Below are 15,260 nucleotides of genomic sequence, written 5' to 3'. Positions count from 1 at the left end.
GTCATGTCTTATTTTAATTAATATTCTTATTTTTATGAAAAATGTTACAATTATGTAGTGAAATGACATGAAATGAAGATGATTAATTTTAGATATTAATCAACTGCGATGAAATTAAATTAAATTAGATGAGATGAGATGATATGAGATGACATATTCTCAGTAAAATGGTGGTCATTGACTGAGATTTTTTCAGTGGACTTTTTGGAGGATCTCGAGAAGCTATGTCCAGCGGCTTTATTTCATTTACCCACATTTGTACACTTTCACAGATATTAAACAGTCAATAAACCACCATTATCACATTAAATTAGATTACATTATTACATTTAAGCCTGAAGAAACACTAAATAGACAAAATAAAATAAATCACACAGCTTCACTCCTTACGTTCCCGCCAAAAAGTCCCGATTTGTTTTAAAAATTTAAGCACAGGTAACGAAAACGTAGTAAATGCAAGACATTGGAAATGAGATGGTGCTCCTGCACAAAACTAACAAAATTACGGAAAATACCGATTCACACCGCTACAAAAAGCTATTGGCATTGACATTTTATGATTTTGACTTTGAGTTTTAAATGACATTAATTGAAGAACCCAAGCCAAATTACTGTTTCAGCGCGTTTTCAAACAAACAAAACGAAAAATGTTGTTTTACTCGTTTTTCAAATCGTTAGTCGGTAAGGATGTAGTCGTCGAGCTGAAAAATGACCTCAGCATATGTGGGACGTTGCATTCTGTGGATCAATATCTCAATATAAAGCTTTCGGATATAAGCGTGATTGACTCTGAAAAGTATCCTCATATGTTATCAGTGAAAAATTGTTTTATAAGAGGCTCCGTGGTTCGATACGTACAACTGCCGGCTGATGAGGTAGACACCCAGCTTCTCCAGGATGCCGCTAGAAAGGAGGCGACCGTTTCAACAAGATAGAACTTAACCTAACCTACAACTTCAATTTAAAGTGTACATATTAATATAAGCTTAAGTTTCTTAATAAATCATTCTTATAATATAGTGTTTTAGTAGCGGTCTCCGGATATTCATTTCAGAAAAGAAAGTTTCCTTTGATCGAAAAATAACCTAGTTCTTCAGTTTTATGTAAGTTTTATACCAGAGTATGAAAGAATAATTTATCAATAAAAAACATCTATATTTTTACCATTCTCAAAAATGTATCACAGAAAAAAGTTTTTATTACCTTTCACATCAAACTATACTGATAATTATTAGACATAGCTGCATTCCTTAATACTTAAGCCTTTTTTCAAACCAGAATTGATTTAGATCTCTAGTGTACATAATTTGGATGTAAATATTTACAAAGCTGTTATTTTGGATTTTTAAGATATACTTTTTCTGAAGATGGCCATGTCATAGTTTTCCATAGGCAGAAGGGATTGTAAAAGCATCATTAAAATATGTTGCTTGCCAAACACTGAACCTTCCTGAAACCTGAACCTTTTAAACCTTCTCTGGACTTCACGAATAATTCAAGACCAAATTTAGCCAGATCGGTCTAGCCGTTCTCGAATTTTAGCGAGACTAATGAACAGCAATTCATTTATATATATATAACTAGATAGATTACAGAAATATATAGATAGAAACATAATTTTAAAACTACATTTGTTGTAAGTTTCCGTTACATATTGAAATTTTGTTAGTGAAAATATGATAAATGAACACCTTTCTAATCTATGTACAATATTTTTTTAAAGTACCGTACCTATGTACCGTACATTATTTTCATTATTTCAATATAGACTACATCGCATTACTCCTGGACTTCTATGCTAAATTTTTTTTTGTGGGCGAATTCGAGTAGACGTATAACATTCGTGAAGAGTTAGGTACCGAACAATGCGTATTTTTGTATAGGTACAATTTATAGCAGTTATTTCACAAAGCCGCTGGAATATTATTTTCAAAGAATATTCTGATATTTACTTCGGCTTTCGCGAGTGTAGTCTCAATTAAATATACTTTTGCAGTTCTACATTTAAATATAAATATAGATTTATAATCTTTATTACAAAATTAATATAAAGTATTATCTACATATATCTATTTTAAATCACTGGTTTCTTAGATCAAATTGATTTGTGACTTGTGACATAAAAAAGCAAAAGCTTAATGTTTGACAGCTATCGCCATTTTCCATACCATACTTAAAATACATCTACCATAATGGTAGATTATATATTCATACTGGGAAAATCTCACAGTATTTCTTAAAAGCCTTAACTAAAAATAGTAGTATAACAGATATGTAGAAAATCTTTTCTTTTCTTAATCTTAAGAGACAGTTTACTTATTAGCTACAACTTCAACGAATTATCTGGCTTGAATCGATTACCGGAATCTGTAGACATCACAACATATTTGTCATTTCTGTCATCCAACAAAATTACATTCTCAATTGCTTAAGAGTACTGCTTAGAGTAAATTTTACTCACGGTTCAATATTTATCTTTTAATGGTTCCTTGAATATTTTGAAAATAAAGCAGAATCCGGGCATCCACATACGGTAGGCAGCGGCTTGGCTCTGCCCCTAGCATTACTTAAGTCTATGGATAACGGTAGCCACTCAACTTCAGGTGGGCTGTACGCTTGTCTACCTACAAGGGCATGTAGTACCGTATAGTTTTAAATGTTTTAATGAAAATTGTGAATCATCTTTGAGAAATGGTATAGTCGAATTTATATCGGTAAATTTAATTGTAATTTAAAATTACATTAATATCGACGCTTGAAAGGCAAATGTAATGTAATTAAGCGACAATAACTGCTATATACATAAATGATTGGTAATAACCATATTCGATGCGCAAAAAATACATATTTCTAGATCTAATAAAATTATTTCAATCCTACAGCTAGATTCGTTAAAATAGATTTTTGTTCAGGTATTTCAACTTTAAATTAGTCTACTGTAAAGTTCACGCATTGTCACTGAGTCACGTTTGCCTTTCAAGCGTCGATATGTTGGGTTTAATTTTTTTATGTCAAGAAAACATCACATTTAATAAAATTGGTATTAGAACTCTCATTTTTTACATCAGGTTACTTCGTTGTGTAGGGCACAGTAACAGTACTGATATTGACGCGGTTTTTTTTCCTTTTTACATGTATCTGTTTGATATGAGATCTCAGAAAATTAAAGACACATTTGAGTCCTCTAATAACAAAGGCAATCTGTGCATTGGGACAAAAAAAATTATTGATATGTCAATACAGATTGATTTGAATATAATCGTCTCCTTCAAAGAATACGGTTCAAAACCTGCATTAAATAAAGGTTAATACTTAACCTGTTATTTATCTAAGATGTCGTTCAGAAGTGTTTTGTGACTGCCAATGAAATACAAAGTCAATAATTCGTTTTTCTGATTTACCAATAATTGTCCAAAAGTCACATTGCCGGCTTTGATAATAGTCGACTCATTTACAACAATGAAATTAGAAACGTCCAAAATGATTTAATTTAGTAGTAGAAAAAGTGACTCATACTTGACAACTCAGAAGTTTCATTCATACAAAATGCCAAACTTTCAATTTTCAAGCTTTTCGATGTTCTTGTTCTCCAATCTCTGTCCGCTGGGTTCGCTCGTTTTCTGTTCGTTGTTTGTAACTCGCTAAAGGCAAAGAGAATACAAACGCTACGATAGGATCGAAATTCCCGATGAATAGATCATTCTCTCACGGTTATTTTCGTCGCGAGTGATGCAACTGCCTAATAGTTAATTCTAAATTGTGTATTAAGTTTAATAAATTTTTAGTTAACTTAAATTCCCTAACATGTGATTATGAATGTAAATATTTAAAAAAAAAATCGCACGAAATGGACGTGAAAGGTTCTTATTGTGGGTGTAATGTGGCTGTGTGATGTGAGCTTCATTCTAGGCTGTATATTGTTTGAGGACAAAGTGTTTTTCAGCGTTTCTTTTGCACATTTCAACGGAATTCCAAAAAAGTAAGTTCGAATTATTTTCATTCATTCAATTTACGAATTTAAATTTGGATTTGGATCAAAATATTTTAACTATAAATATATATATATATTTGTGTAATAAAAAAAATTAATAGCTGAAGTGAATCAATAATTTTACAGTTATCAAAACTTAATCATTAGGGTCAGTTGATTTGGACAGCTTAATAAATTCGAATCAGTAAGGTACTTAAAATATATCAAGAAAAATATAATAATATAATAATATAAAATATATAAAGAAATTATTCATTTTTTATTTATTTGTAGTATCTGTTAGGACATTTTGTAGGTGGGGCAGTATATTACCATACAAAGTAATTCATTGCCTATTGGCCAGTAAGAATAAAAATTAAGATATTATATTCAATAATAATATAAGATGGACACCATTTTGCAGCAATCAATATTAATGATATCTTCTAGACAATATTTATACATGTTTTTAGATTGGGGGGATTTATTTAATAATCATTGATCTCACAATGAGTATTAATTTGTTTGTAAAATTGTATGACCATAAAGATTGTTAAGTTTATTCTAACTAATGATGAATATAGCATACAAAAATAAATCCAATCTTATTGACTAACTCTTAGCTCAAAAATCATTGTTAAAAAAAATGAGACAAAATTTATTACTGGTGGTAGGACCTCTTGTGAGTCCGCGCGGGTGGGTACCACCACCCTGCTTATTTCTGCCGTGAAGCAGTAATGCGTTTCGGTTTGAAGGGTGGGGCAGCCGTTGTAACTATACTTGAGACCTTAGAACTTATATCTCAAGGTGGGTGGCGCATTTACGTTGTGGATGTCTATGGGCTCCAGTAACCACTTAACACCAGGTGGGCTGTGAGCTCGTCCACCCATCTAAGCAACAAAAAAAAAAAAGACTGTATGCTTAGGAAATCCATTTGAGAACCTACCAGTAATCCTAAAGAAAAAACTGCAATACTACAAAAATTAGACAACTCTGTGAACTACATTCTACACTGATTTATAACAATAAGATAACTCGATGGCAGAAGATGCCAGAATATAAAACTCAACGCTACTTCCTTCAGTTTTCATGATTCATTTTTTTGATTGCTTAGATGGGTGGACAAACTTACAGTCCACCTGGTGCTAAGTGGTTACTGGAGCCCATAGAGATCTACATCGTAAATGAGCCACCCACCTTGAGATATGAGTTCTAAGGTCTCAGTATAGTTACAACGGCTGCCCCACCCTTCAAACCAAAGGGCATTACTGATTCACGGCAGAAATAGGCAGGGTGGTGGTACCTACCCATGTGGACTCATAACAGGTCCTACCACCAGTAATTACGCAAATAACCATTTTTCGGGTTTGAATTTTGTTACATTATTATTCCTACACTGGCAGTCAATTATGAATATTTGTTAGGTGCGCATTTCATTAGAAATATTGGTACCAGCGTGCGGGAATCGAACACTCCTATGTCATTAGGTACGAATGTACTGGACGTCTTACCCTTTAGACCACAACGCCTTCAGTGACTCAGAGTTCTAAGTCACAGGGTGTCCCCACCTTAGGCCTTTATAGTAGGCAACAGCTTGACTCTGCCCCTGGCATTACTGACTTGATCACGCACACTGCTCATCATCAAGTGGGTCATATTCTCATTTGTCTACAAGAGCAATAAAAAAAATAGTTAAAAGAGAGACTTCATACTAAATGCAATGTATGTACTATAACTTTTACAATACTATCTTCGGCCCAGGATTGGCGGGTCACTTTGATAAATATTTTTAAATTAATTTTATTGTTAATTATCAGTCCAGACAATGTGTATAACTCTCCAATGTGATAACTCTCTGTTTGAATAAACTATTATCAGATAACCTTAATTTGTGTACTTTGTGGGTACATTATTATTCCCTATAGAATGCAACAAAAACGGATATTTGCTCTCATTACACATTATAAAATTGTCTGCAACATATTGCTATATATATTTTTATTTATTTTTTTATTGCTTAGATGGGTGGACGAGCTCACAGCCCCCTTAGTGTTAAGTGGTTACTGGAGCCCATAGACATCTACAACGTAAATGCGCCACCCACCTTGAGATAAGTTCTAAGGTCTCAAATATAGTCACAACGGCTGCCCCACCCTTCAAACCGAAACACATTACTGCTTCACGACAGAAATAGGCAGGGTGGTGGTACCCACGGAATAGATAAATAAGGTTGGAAAGGCCTTTGCTCTAATTTTGTATTAGAACCAGTGTCGCCGCTTCATCCCCACTATTTTAATTTCTACACATACACACACTGTGATTACAAGTATTTCGCACACAACAAAAACACCCACACATAAATCTCAGGACAGATATTCGTTCGCAAACTAGCACAAAACACCCGTAGGCATACACACTCACACACGCAAAAAGGCAATAAAAATGTTCATACACGCTAGTGCTTGATAAAATCGCTATTCTTTATCGATAAATTATCTGATGAATGAATGGAGAAAATGAAACATGAAATAAATATTGAAAAAAAAAACTATTTTACTTTTATTAATTACAAATAGTCACTGTCGCTGGAATAAAACGTATTTGTTAAGCAGTTGGCGCTTGCTATTAATTGCGAATGAATTTTTCAAAACTAAGTGTATTCTGATTTTTTTTATGATAAAATCATTTTCAGTAAAATGTTTAGAGCAAATAGTACTCGTCTTTGTCTCCAGTTTCCTCTACCTGTCACGTCAATCCATTGTTCCCTGGCGTTAGGTTCTTTAGGAAACCTAAAATTTTTAATTTACTGCATAAGTCAAATAGCATTTTACTTAGATTTTAATACGTCTTAGACAATATAGTAAATACCCGTAAATTAGAGGTCTACATGTCCCTTTATATTATACCTTCACTTTAATTCAATGATAATAATTCAATAATAATAATACATATTTATTTTACTCAAAATACGTCTCACTAAGAATATACTAGGTATCATTAATTAAATATAAAATAGTGCAAAAATTATCCATGTCAAATGTAAATATAGTCGAGAATTCTGTCGATGATTTTACCACATGGTCACCTCACTATCGACAAACTGCACGGCCAATCAGGGCAAAGGCCGAAATTTCAAAGATTGAAGTGTAGAGAACGCAATGCATGTAGTACATTGGAAGCTGACTTGGTCATTGCGTTCATTGGGCGAGTACACATCGCGCAATGTATGCTATTTATAACTTGCTGCAATAATATTGTTAATGTTTGGAATTTCTTAATGCTCAGTATATTTTTATGTTTTAGACAAATAATATTGTAATTAAATGGTAATTTCGACTTACCGATCGAAAGATATACCTCCTCGCTCTATACTTGAGGTCTGATTTTTTGTTTTACAAGTTATAATTGCACAACACGGCACTATAAAGCGGAGATCTGTTCGCCAAGTAGTCCGAAGCGCACTAAACGCGGTGAATGAAAGAATCGGTCGAGTTATGTTTGTTCTATCATAACTGTGGCACGCTTGCCCCGCCTACATTACCATTCCAACCTTATTTATCTATTCCGTGGTGGTACCTACCCGTGCGGACTGAGAAGACGTCCTACCGCCAGTGAGCCCTTGTAGGTAGACGAGCATACGGTCCACCTGGCGGTGAGTGATTACCGTCGCCTATTCAACAAAGCCAGGGGAACAGGCGAGCCGTTGTCTTAATTCAAATTTAGGAATAATTCAGGATAACGTTGCCTTGAAGCCTTGAATGATCTATGTAGTTTTGGTTATAGTCGAGACTCAACAAAAAAGTACAATGAGGAGACGCTAGGGCAGCTGTTAGCAAATTCCACCCCTCTTGGCTTAGCCTTTGCTCGCCCACCTGTCCCGATGAAACTGGAAAGGCCTTCGGGCCAACAGTAATCCTTTCTAAAAAAAATGTACAATAAACTACGTCCTAAATAAAGAGGGCAAAAAAACTAAATACGGTTTTCATCATTAACAGCGAGATATTTATTAAAATGCACATTATAAGTAGCATGCACATATGTATGTACCTACCTGCGTCACTTACACACGTCGGCGTCATGTGAAGTTCGTGACTCATTTGCTCTTAAATTACAATTAGCTGGTGTAAACATTTTTTTAAATTAGCTCCGTTTGATAGCAATTGCAATCTCCCTGTTTACGAGGAATATGTGGTTTTTTTTTTTAATTCTCACATTCAGAGTACCTAGATGTGTCCACGGATTGTCAAACTTCACGCGCGAGAACATCGCTCACTTTGATGCAAAAGGTCGCGAGGTATTTCTTGCCTAATAACTTTAACATCTACTCTTTAAAGCAAGCAAGCCTGTATGGGTTCGCGATAGGAGAAAGCTGGTGGAGGATCGTGATTCTTCTGCAGTCCGTTATCTCCATCCCCTACTTTCGCTAGACTTTCGTTATTTAATAAAAGCTGAAAATTATTCTGTGCTTGCGTCCCACGAGTAAGAATAGTGAGAAGATGGTCTCAAAGATCATATCGGATCTTGTCGTTCTGTTATTGGTGCTTTTAGACATCGCAAGCGCTGGATACGGTTTTCCGCGAACCCGTCGAATGCGATGAAGGGTACTTCGTGTAAATTAATCCATAGACACAAATCGACCGAGTTTCTCGCCGAATCTTTTCAGTGGGTCGCGATCCCGATCCGGTGGATGATTAGAAATCGCAGATCTGAGCTAGGTACACGTCCGGTGAAGCTAGCATAACCCCTAGAAGTTACTAGCAATAGCTAGGCCAAAAAAAGCTATGGTTTTGGGATTATGTTTAGTTTGGGCTAGGAAACAAGTAGTAAAATTATATAGATCAATGCCTTGTTAGGCAGGGGGCCTACCCCCGGGTAGAGGGGACAGCCACTAAGCCCGATCGCCGCCTCCGTAAGGGGACGCGAGGAACCAACAAGAGCGTGGGACAGTTGTTAAATTAAAACACGATTGAGACGTGACTTCATGTCCATTATCTTCAGATGTCTATGGGCTCTCTCTAACCGCGGCTCGTGACCCCCGTCTCATCATTATCCTGCCCTTCTCCCAGTCATCTGGGGTCGGCGCAACATGTTTTCTCCTTCCATACTCCTCTATCATATACCATTTCTTCGCTCACTCCCCTCTTATCCATATCGTCTTTCACGCAATCTATCCATTTATTCTTAGGTCTACCTCTTCCTCTATAACCATCCACATTCATAGTTAACATTCTCTTACCAACCTCATTTTCATTTCGTATGTGACCCCCCGTCTATGAAATAAAAATTACACACTCTTAAAATTTAAAATTATATACATTACACAAAATATGCTCTTAATAAATACCGTTAAAACGTAATCAAAGTAATTAAATGTACAGCGATATAAAAAGCAAATATATGCGTAATATAACACTTTTGTAATAGTTTCCTTGTAATGATAAGCCATGATACGTTGTCTCTGTGGATAAGACCTCGTCAGAACGAAATAACAGTGGTTGTTTGAGAGAGAAAACGGCGTGCGTACGAATTCTCGTACACATTTCTTGTCCAAACAAACGCGTCGCCCAAAGCATGTCTTGTCGGATCCCCCGGATCCACTCTCGATGCTTTTAAGGTCTCCAAGCACCAGTCACCCTGCGAACTATCCCATAGACATAACCGACTGAGTTTTTTTTTTTTTTTTTTTCATTTTTTTATTTCTTAAATAGGTGGATGAACTCACAGCCCACCTGGTGTTAAGTGGTTACTGGAGCCCATAGACATCTACAACGTAAAAGCCGCCACCCATCTTGAGATATGAGTTCTAAGGTCTCAGTATAGTTATAACGTCTGCCCCGTCCTTCAAACCGAAACGCATTACTGTTTCACGGCAGAAATAGGCGGGGTGGTGGTACCTACCCGTACGGACTCACAAGAGGTCCTACCACCAGTAATACCACCATAATTGCGAATAGGGTTACCTGTTAGTTTACTGCCGGTAAAGCATATTATGATATATTGTCTCCGTCTGTCTTGCCGTTGGAATAAGATGAAAAAACCCTATCGGAATGTATGCAATGGAAGTCTCCCATTTTGTACATTGAACTAGCCTTAGAGATCAGGTTTCTGGGACTGTCGACAGCCCCTATAATGTTCATATACTATTAGATCATAGTATCAATCCAAAAGCTAAGCTTACTTAACTTATGATCTGTACCAAAAAATAATAATTTCGCATTACACAATAAAATTTCAAATTAAAGATGACTAGAAAAACATTGAAAAAAATGATCAAAAATTGAACCGAAAAAAGATTACGTTGACAGCGGTGGGATTCGAACCCACGCCCTTTCGGACTGGTGCCTAAAACCAGCGCCTTAGACCGCTCGGCCACGCTGCCTGTAATCAAACGTTATGAACTTTGGATTCATTCTGTGTTATAATAGACATCCTTGAAGTACATAATTTGCAGCGCTTTAAACAAACACTTATCACGGAACAGGGAAAGAATCGCGTCTGGATAAATTTTGTTTTGTAATTTGTTATCGAACTCAAACAATGGTTTTAACTGATAAGGTGTATTCTAGTAAGACCATACGAGTGGGTATCACGATCCTGCCTATTTCTGCTACGTATCAATGAAGGCTGAAGCAGCCGTTCTCCAAAAATGGACCTCATATCTCAAAGTGGGTGGCGGCCAGGGCCGGATTTAACTTAATATCGCTCCTGGGCACCGGAAAAAAATCCGCCCCAATACTGGAATTTTACCTAAACTTTTAGTTTATATAAGTACCTATTTTATTTTTCAAAATTAAAATGACTAATTTATTGCGGAAACTTTATCATATGTCATATATTCCAAAAACATACATAAGTAAATATTTTTTTTTTTCTAACAATTATAAATTTTGACTAAGGGTGACTCATCATTAAAATACATAAAAAAAACTAATTAAATTTCTTTAATTACAGAAAATAGAAAAATCGATTATTATTTTAAATCTCCAAGGAAATAAATTGATTAAATCATTTTGATTATAATTTACCAAAAGTGCCAAAAAATTCACAAATAATTGATGAACTGAATTTTTTGAATTATCAATTAAAAAGAAAATTATTAATTATTATAATTAATTAATTATATTGAGCAATATTGATAAGACAAAAAAAAAATTTTTACTTTCAAAATTTGCCGCCCTGGGCACTTGCCCCGACGGCCCCTAATGTAAATCCACTACTGGTGGTGGCATTGACGTTGTGATGACTGTGGGTCAATAACTGTTTAGCACGACGGTAGGCAGCGGCTTGGCTCTGCTCCTGGCATTACTGACGTGAAGGAGCGACGGTAACCACTTATCATCAGTCGGACCGTATGCTCGTTTGCCTACAAGGGCAATAATAAAACAGTACGAGATCGGCAGTGTAATAGTTCACGCATTTACGCAATAATTTGGAAGATTCTTTAGGTAATTTAATCATAAAGTTCCTATTTAAGAAATTAATATTCCCAGAAAGAGATGAATGAAAACCATTACCTATACACGAATTAAAAATAACTAGTGGTCCTGTAATAGTCGACATTCGACTATAATTAATTGAAATTATAAGTTTGAACATTATTATGATTCTATTGTCAAATTATATACCTAATCACAGATTTCGCCAAGAACTTTAGACAAATATTAATAAAGACAAACAATATTTAATTTATTCTTAATTTGACCACAGACTATAAGCAATAATATGAAAAGTTTGACAATAAACAAATGGTACGCATTCGTGTGTGTGTAAATTACATGGTAGTGTGTGTAATGTTTTTTATGGATTTATTGTATTTTTTATGCATATTTTTTTAAGAAATATGAGCATTCTGTACTTCCTCTCAATATTCTCTATAAGTGTGGGAAATTTCATACTCCTCCGTCCGCGCAATTTTCGTAAAAATGGGTACAAAGTTTTTGCTTTATGTATTACTACTGGTGGTAGGACCTCTTGTGAGTCCGCACGGGTAGGTACCACCACCCTGCCTATTTCTGCCGTGAAGCAGTAATGCGTTTCGGTTTGAAGGGTGCGGCAGCCGTTGTAACTATACTGAGACCTTAGAACTTATGTCTCAAGGTGGGTGGCGTATTTACGTTGTAGATGTCTATGGGCTCCAGTAACCACTTAACACCAGGTGGGCTGTGAGCTTGTCCACCCATCTAAGCAATAAAAAAAAGTCGACACTTAAATTAAGCCATGCAATAAGCTTGCTATAATTCGATAAACGGGGCCTTAGAGCGAATCTTTCGGTGATACATCCAACGATCCCCCATTACGCTTGATTCGAGCTGAATCATAACTGGGAGGCCGTAATACAGACGGCGCAATATCGATCGGCGTCGACCCCCTCGTCTTTAACCCTGATCGAAACGTAGACGAAAGGCCCGACCGTTTATTACCCTTTGAACTTGAAATGACACATCACACAAACCTTACACGCAAGGGCGCAGAAAGACCTTTAAACTTATACGCGTTAGACTCGTGATGACAGTTATCGTCGTTACTATACTTGAGACCTTAGAACTTGTATCTCAAGGTGGGTGGCGCATTTACGTTGTGAATGTCTATGGGCTCCAGTAACCACTTAACATCAGGTGGACTGTGACCTCGTCCACCCATCTAAGCAATAAAAAAAAAAAATACACCATGTATTTGACGCACACACGCATGCATACTATTTATTGTCAAACTTTTGTTGTTGACGTCTGTGGTCAAATTGAGAATAGAATAAATATTGTGTAGCCTTGGCGAAGTTTGTGATTATAGAAGTATAAAATACAATCATAATTGTGTACAACTTATTATTATACAATTTCAATTAATTATAGTCGAATTTCGACTACTGCGGGACCTCTAGTTCACTAAGATGTTCGTAATATAGCTTGTTTTATTTAATTCACATTCCCTTATATAAGTTTATCCGTGGGTGTTTACAGAAAAAAAAAAAAATGTAGTCGCCAGTACGACAGTTGTGTCGACGCCGGGGTTCTTCCGGTATAGCGACCATATAAGTATTTCCGGTAGCGTGACTTGTGCATAATACAATTTTGTTGTGCATTTGTTTGGTACGTTTCGTTTTTTTTTTTATTATTTTTCCGATAACAAAGTCGTGTGAAACAGATGATCTAGGATTAGGACAGTGCGTAAATCAAGTATCTAATTAATGTAATTGTAGCTTTTTTTTCCGATTCCAACCTAAGATAGGTATATTGAAGATAGGTATATTTCAGAAGTCGTGGTGGCCTAAAGGATAAGACGTCCGGTGTATTCGTATCCAGCGATGCACTAGTGTTCGATCCCCGCAGGCGGGTACCAATTTTTCTGATGAAATACGTACTTAACAATTGTTCACGACTGACTTCCGCGGTAAAGGAATAACATCGTGTAATAAAAATCAAAACCCGCAAAATTATAATTTGCGTAATTACTGGTGGTAGGACCTCTTGTGAGTCCGCACGGGTAGGTACCACCACCTCGCCTATTTCTGCCGTGAAGCAGTAATGCGTTTCGGTTTGAAGGGTGAGGTAGCCGTTGTAACTATACTGAGGCCTTAGAACTTATATCTCTAGATGGGTGGCGCATTTACGTTGTAGATATCTATGGGCTCCAGTAACCACTTAGCACCAGGTGGGCTGTGAGCTCGTCCACCCATCTAAGCAATAAAAAAAATAATATTAAAAAAAAATTTGTACATATTTAAAAGTTTGTTCATACGCTTTGCCTTTCGTGCAATTTTATAATGCATCAGTCCGCTGAGTTTCTCGCCGGATCTTCTCAGCGCGTTGCGATTCCGATGCGGTGGTAGATTCATTCGCGAAGCATGTCTTGAGATAAGTCGGTAGAGAATTATTCGAAACGTCGTAAATAAGAAAATTTATTTTTTGCATCGCGCTTTTTTATATTACCATAACGATTATATTACCATAACATAATATTTCGGGCGTTTCGACTAGGTGCTCAGCAGTTTCCGTGGTCGTTTGTTCGTCGATATTAGAATATTGTGCTAACTATCGTAGAATTTATTATTTTATTATTATTATTATCTATATATTAATACGTGAAACAAAAACTTTGTATCCCTTTTTACGAAAATTGCGCGGACGGAGGAGTATGAAATTTTCCACACTTTAGAGAATATAGAGAAGAAGTGCACAATGTTAATTATTATTACTTTGTGTACAAACTCAGCTCATTTATCTTGTTTAATCGTGCGCACATTTATATGGCTTATGTTGCAAGCCAGATATTTTACTTTTGGTATTTATTGTGTATCTATTTTGCTTGTAATGCGAATTGTGTGCCTAATAAATAAATAAATAAATGAATAAACTTGACATTTACGTTTGGTTTTCGTGAGATTGGGAATTTTTTGTCTTCCTATTCTAGTAACCTCGAGGGGTTATTCTAGATTCACCGAACTAGTAGGTGGGCTCACGGGGCTCAAACCTGACGACGTTGCTAAGACTGGCTCTAGCAAAAGCAGTGCTTCGCACAATCTATCATCGGTTCGGAAACGCGACCCACTGAGAAGATCCGGCGAGAAACTCAGTGGACTGTGTCTATAGGTTAATTCGCTCGTCGAGCCCTTCGTCGCAAGCGACGGGTTCGGCGAGGACGGTGATCGGAGCTTTTTTTAATTTTTTTTATTGCTTAGATGAGTAGATGATGGGTAGTCCACCTGGTGTTAAGTGGTTACTGGAGCCCATAGACATCTACAACGTAAATGCGCCACCCACCTTGAGATATAAGTTCTAAGGTCTCAAGTATAGTTACAACGGCTGCCCCACCCTTCAAACCGAAACGCATTACTGCTTCACGGCAGAAATAGGCAGGGCGGTGGTACCTACCCGTGCAGACTCATAAGAGGTCCTACCACCACTAAAAAGGTACCTAAAAGCACCGTTAACGCAAGATCGGAATGTAAGCGTAGTTTATAGTGTTTGCGGCCCACGAAGACTGTAGGAAATAATGCACTTTTAGACACTATTTTCTCCCGCAACCATCTTCGATCTTGTGTTTGTTTTTTACAAACTACTCGCATATATCTATACGAAGTGACACACATTTCTTTGTTTGTCCCATACGTCGCAGTTTTCTATTGTTTTGTGAATATTGAACAACGGAACGACAATAGACCATCTGTATGGAGCATCCACGAAGATGTGTTCTTTCAGATCTTACATCCATTCTGGGGTGAACGGAGAATTGAACGGTTTGGAAGACGACGACATCTGGACTTGTGAAATGCTAATAATGCATTACGTTATGC

At 36.4% G+C, this 15,260-nt stretch overlaps 2 protein-coding genes, 1 long non-coding RNA gene and 1 other non-coding gene across 6 annotated transcripts in view; 2 read left to right on the top strand and 2 right to left on the bottom strand.

Annotated features, from left to right (window-relative positions):
• The first annotated feature begins 574 nt into the window (after positions 1 to 574).
• Positions 575 to 1,015, top strand: LOC101741431 (U6 snRNA-associated Sm-like protein LSm2). Its single transcript, XM_004925917.5, has one exon. The coding sequence runs from the start codon at positions 648 to 650 to the stop codon at positions 933 to 935; it is 288 nt and encodes a 95-aa protein (XP_004925974.1). The 5' UTR covers positions 575 to 647; the 3' UTR covers positions 936 to 1,015.
• A 2,186-nt stretch (positions 1,016 to 3,201) lies between these two features.
• LOC101746475 (ankyrin repeat domain-containing protein 50) overlaps positions 3,202 to 15,260 on the top strand; it is a 73,994-nt gene continuing 61,935 nt past the window's right edge. For all 3 annotated transcript variants that reach the window (XM_062675402.1, XM_062675403.1, XM_038019577.2), the window contains exon 1: positions 3,202 to 3,979. The gene's annotated coding sequence lies outside the window, so the exon portion shown is untranslated. The remainder of the gene's footprint in view (positions 3,980 to 15,260) is intronic.
• LOC134201148 (uncharacterized) lies at positions 6,500 to 7,533 on the bottom strand. The gene is made up of 2 exons (XR_009976354.1): positions 7,312 to 7,533; positions 6,500 to 7,213 (listed from the first exon to the last, which is right to left on the bottom strand). It is a non-coding gene; the product is annotated as an uncharacterized LOC134201148 (long non-coding RNA).
• Positions 10,270 to 10,349, bottom strand: TRNAL-UAG (transfer RNA leucine (anticodon UAG)). Its single transcript has one exon. It is a non-coding gene; the product is annotated as a tRNA-Leu (tRNA).

The sequence above is a fragment of the Bombyx mori genome, chromosome 23 (genome assembly GCF_030269925.1).
Source record: "Bombyx mori chromosome 23, ASM3026992v2".
Taxonomy (NCBI): Eukaryota; Metazoa; Arthropoda; class Insecta; order Lepidoptera; family Bombycidae; genus Bombyx; species Bombyx mori.
Note: the sequence above shows the minus strand (reverse complement) of the source record. Positions and strands in the feature narration are given on the sequence as shown.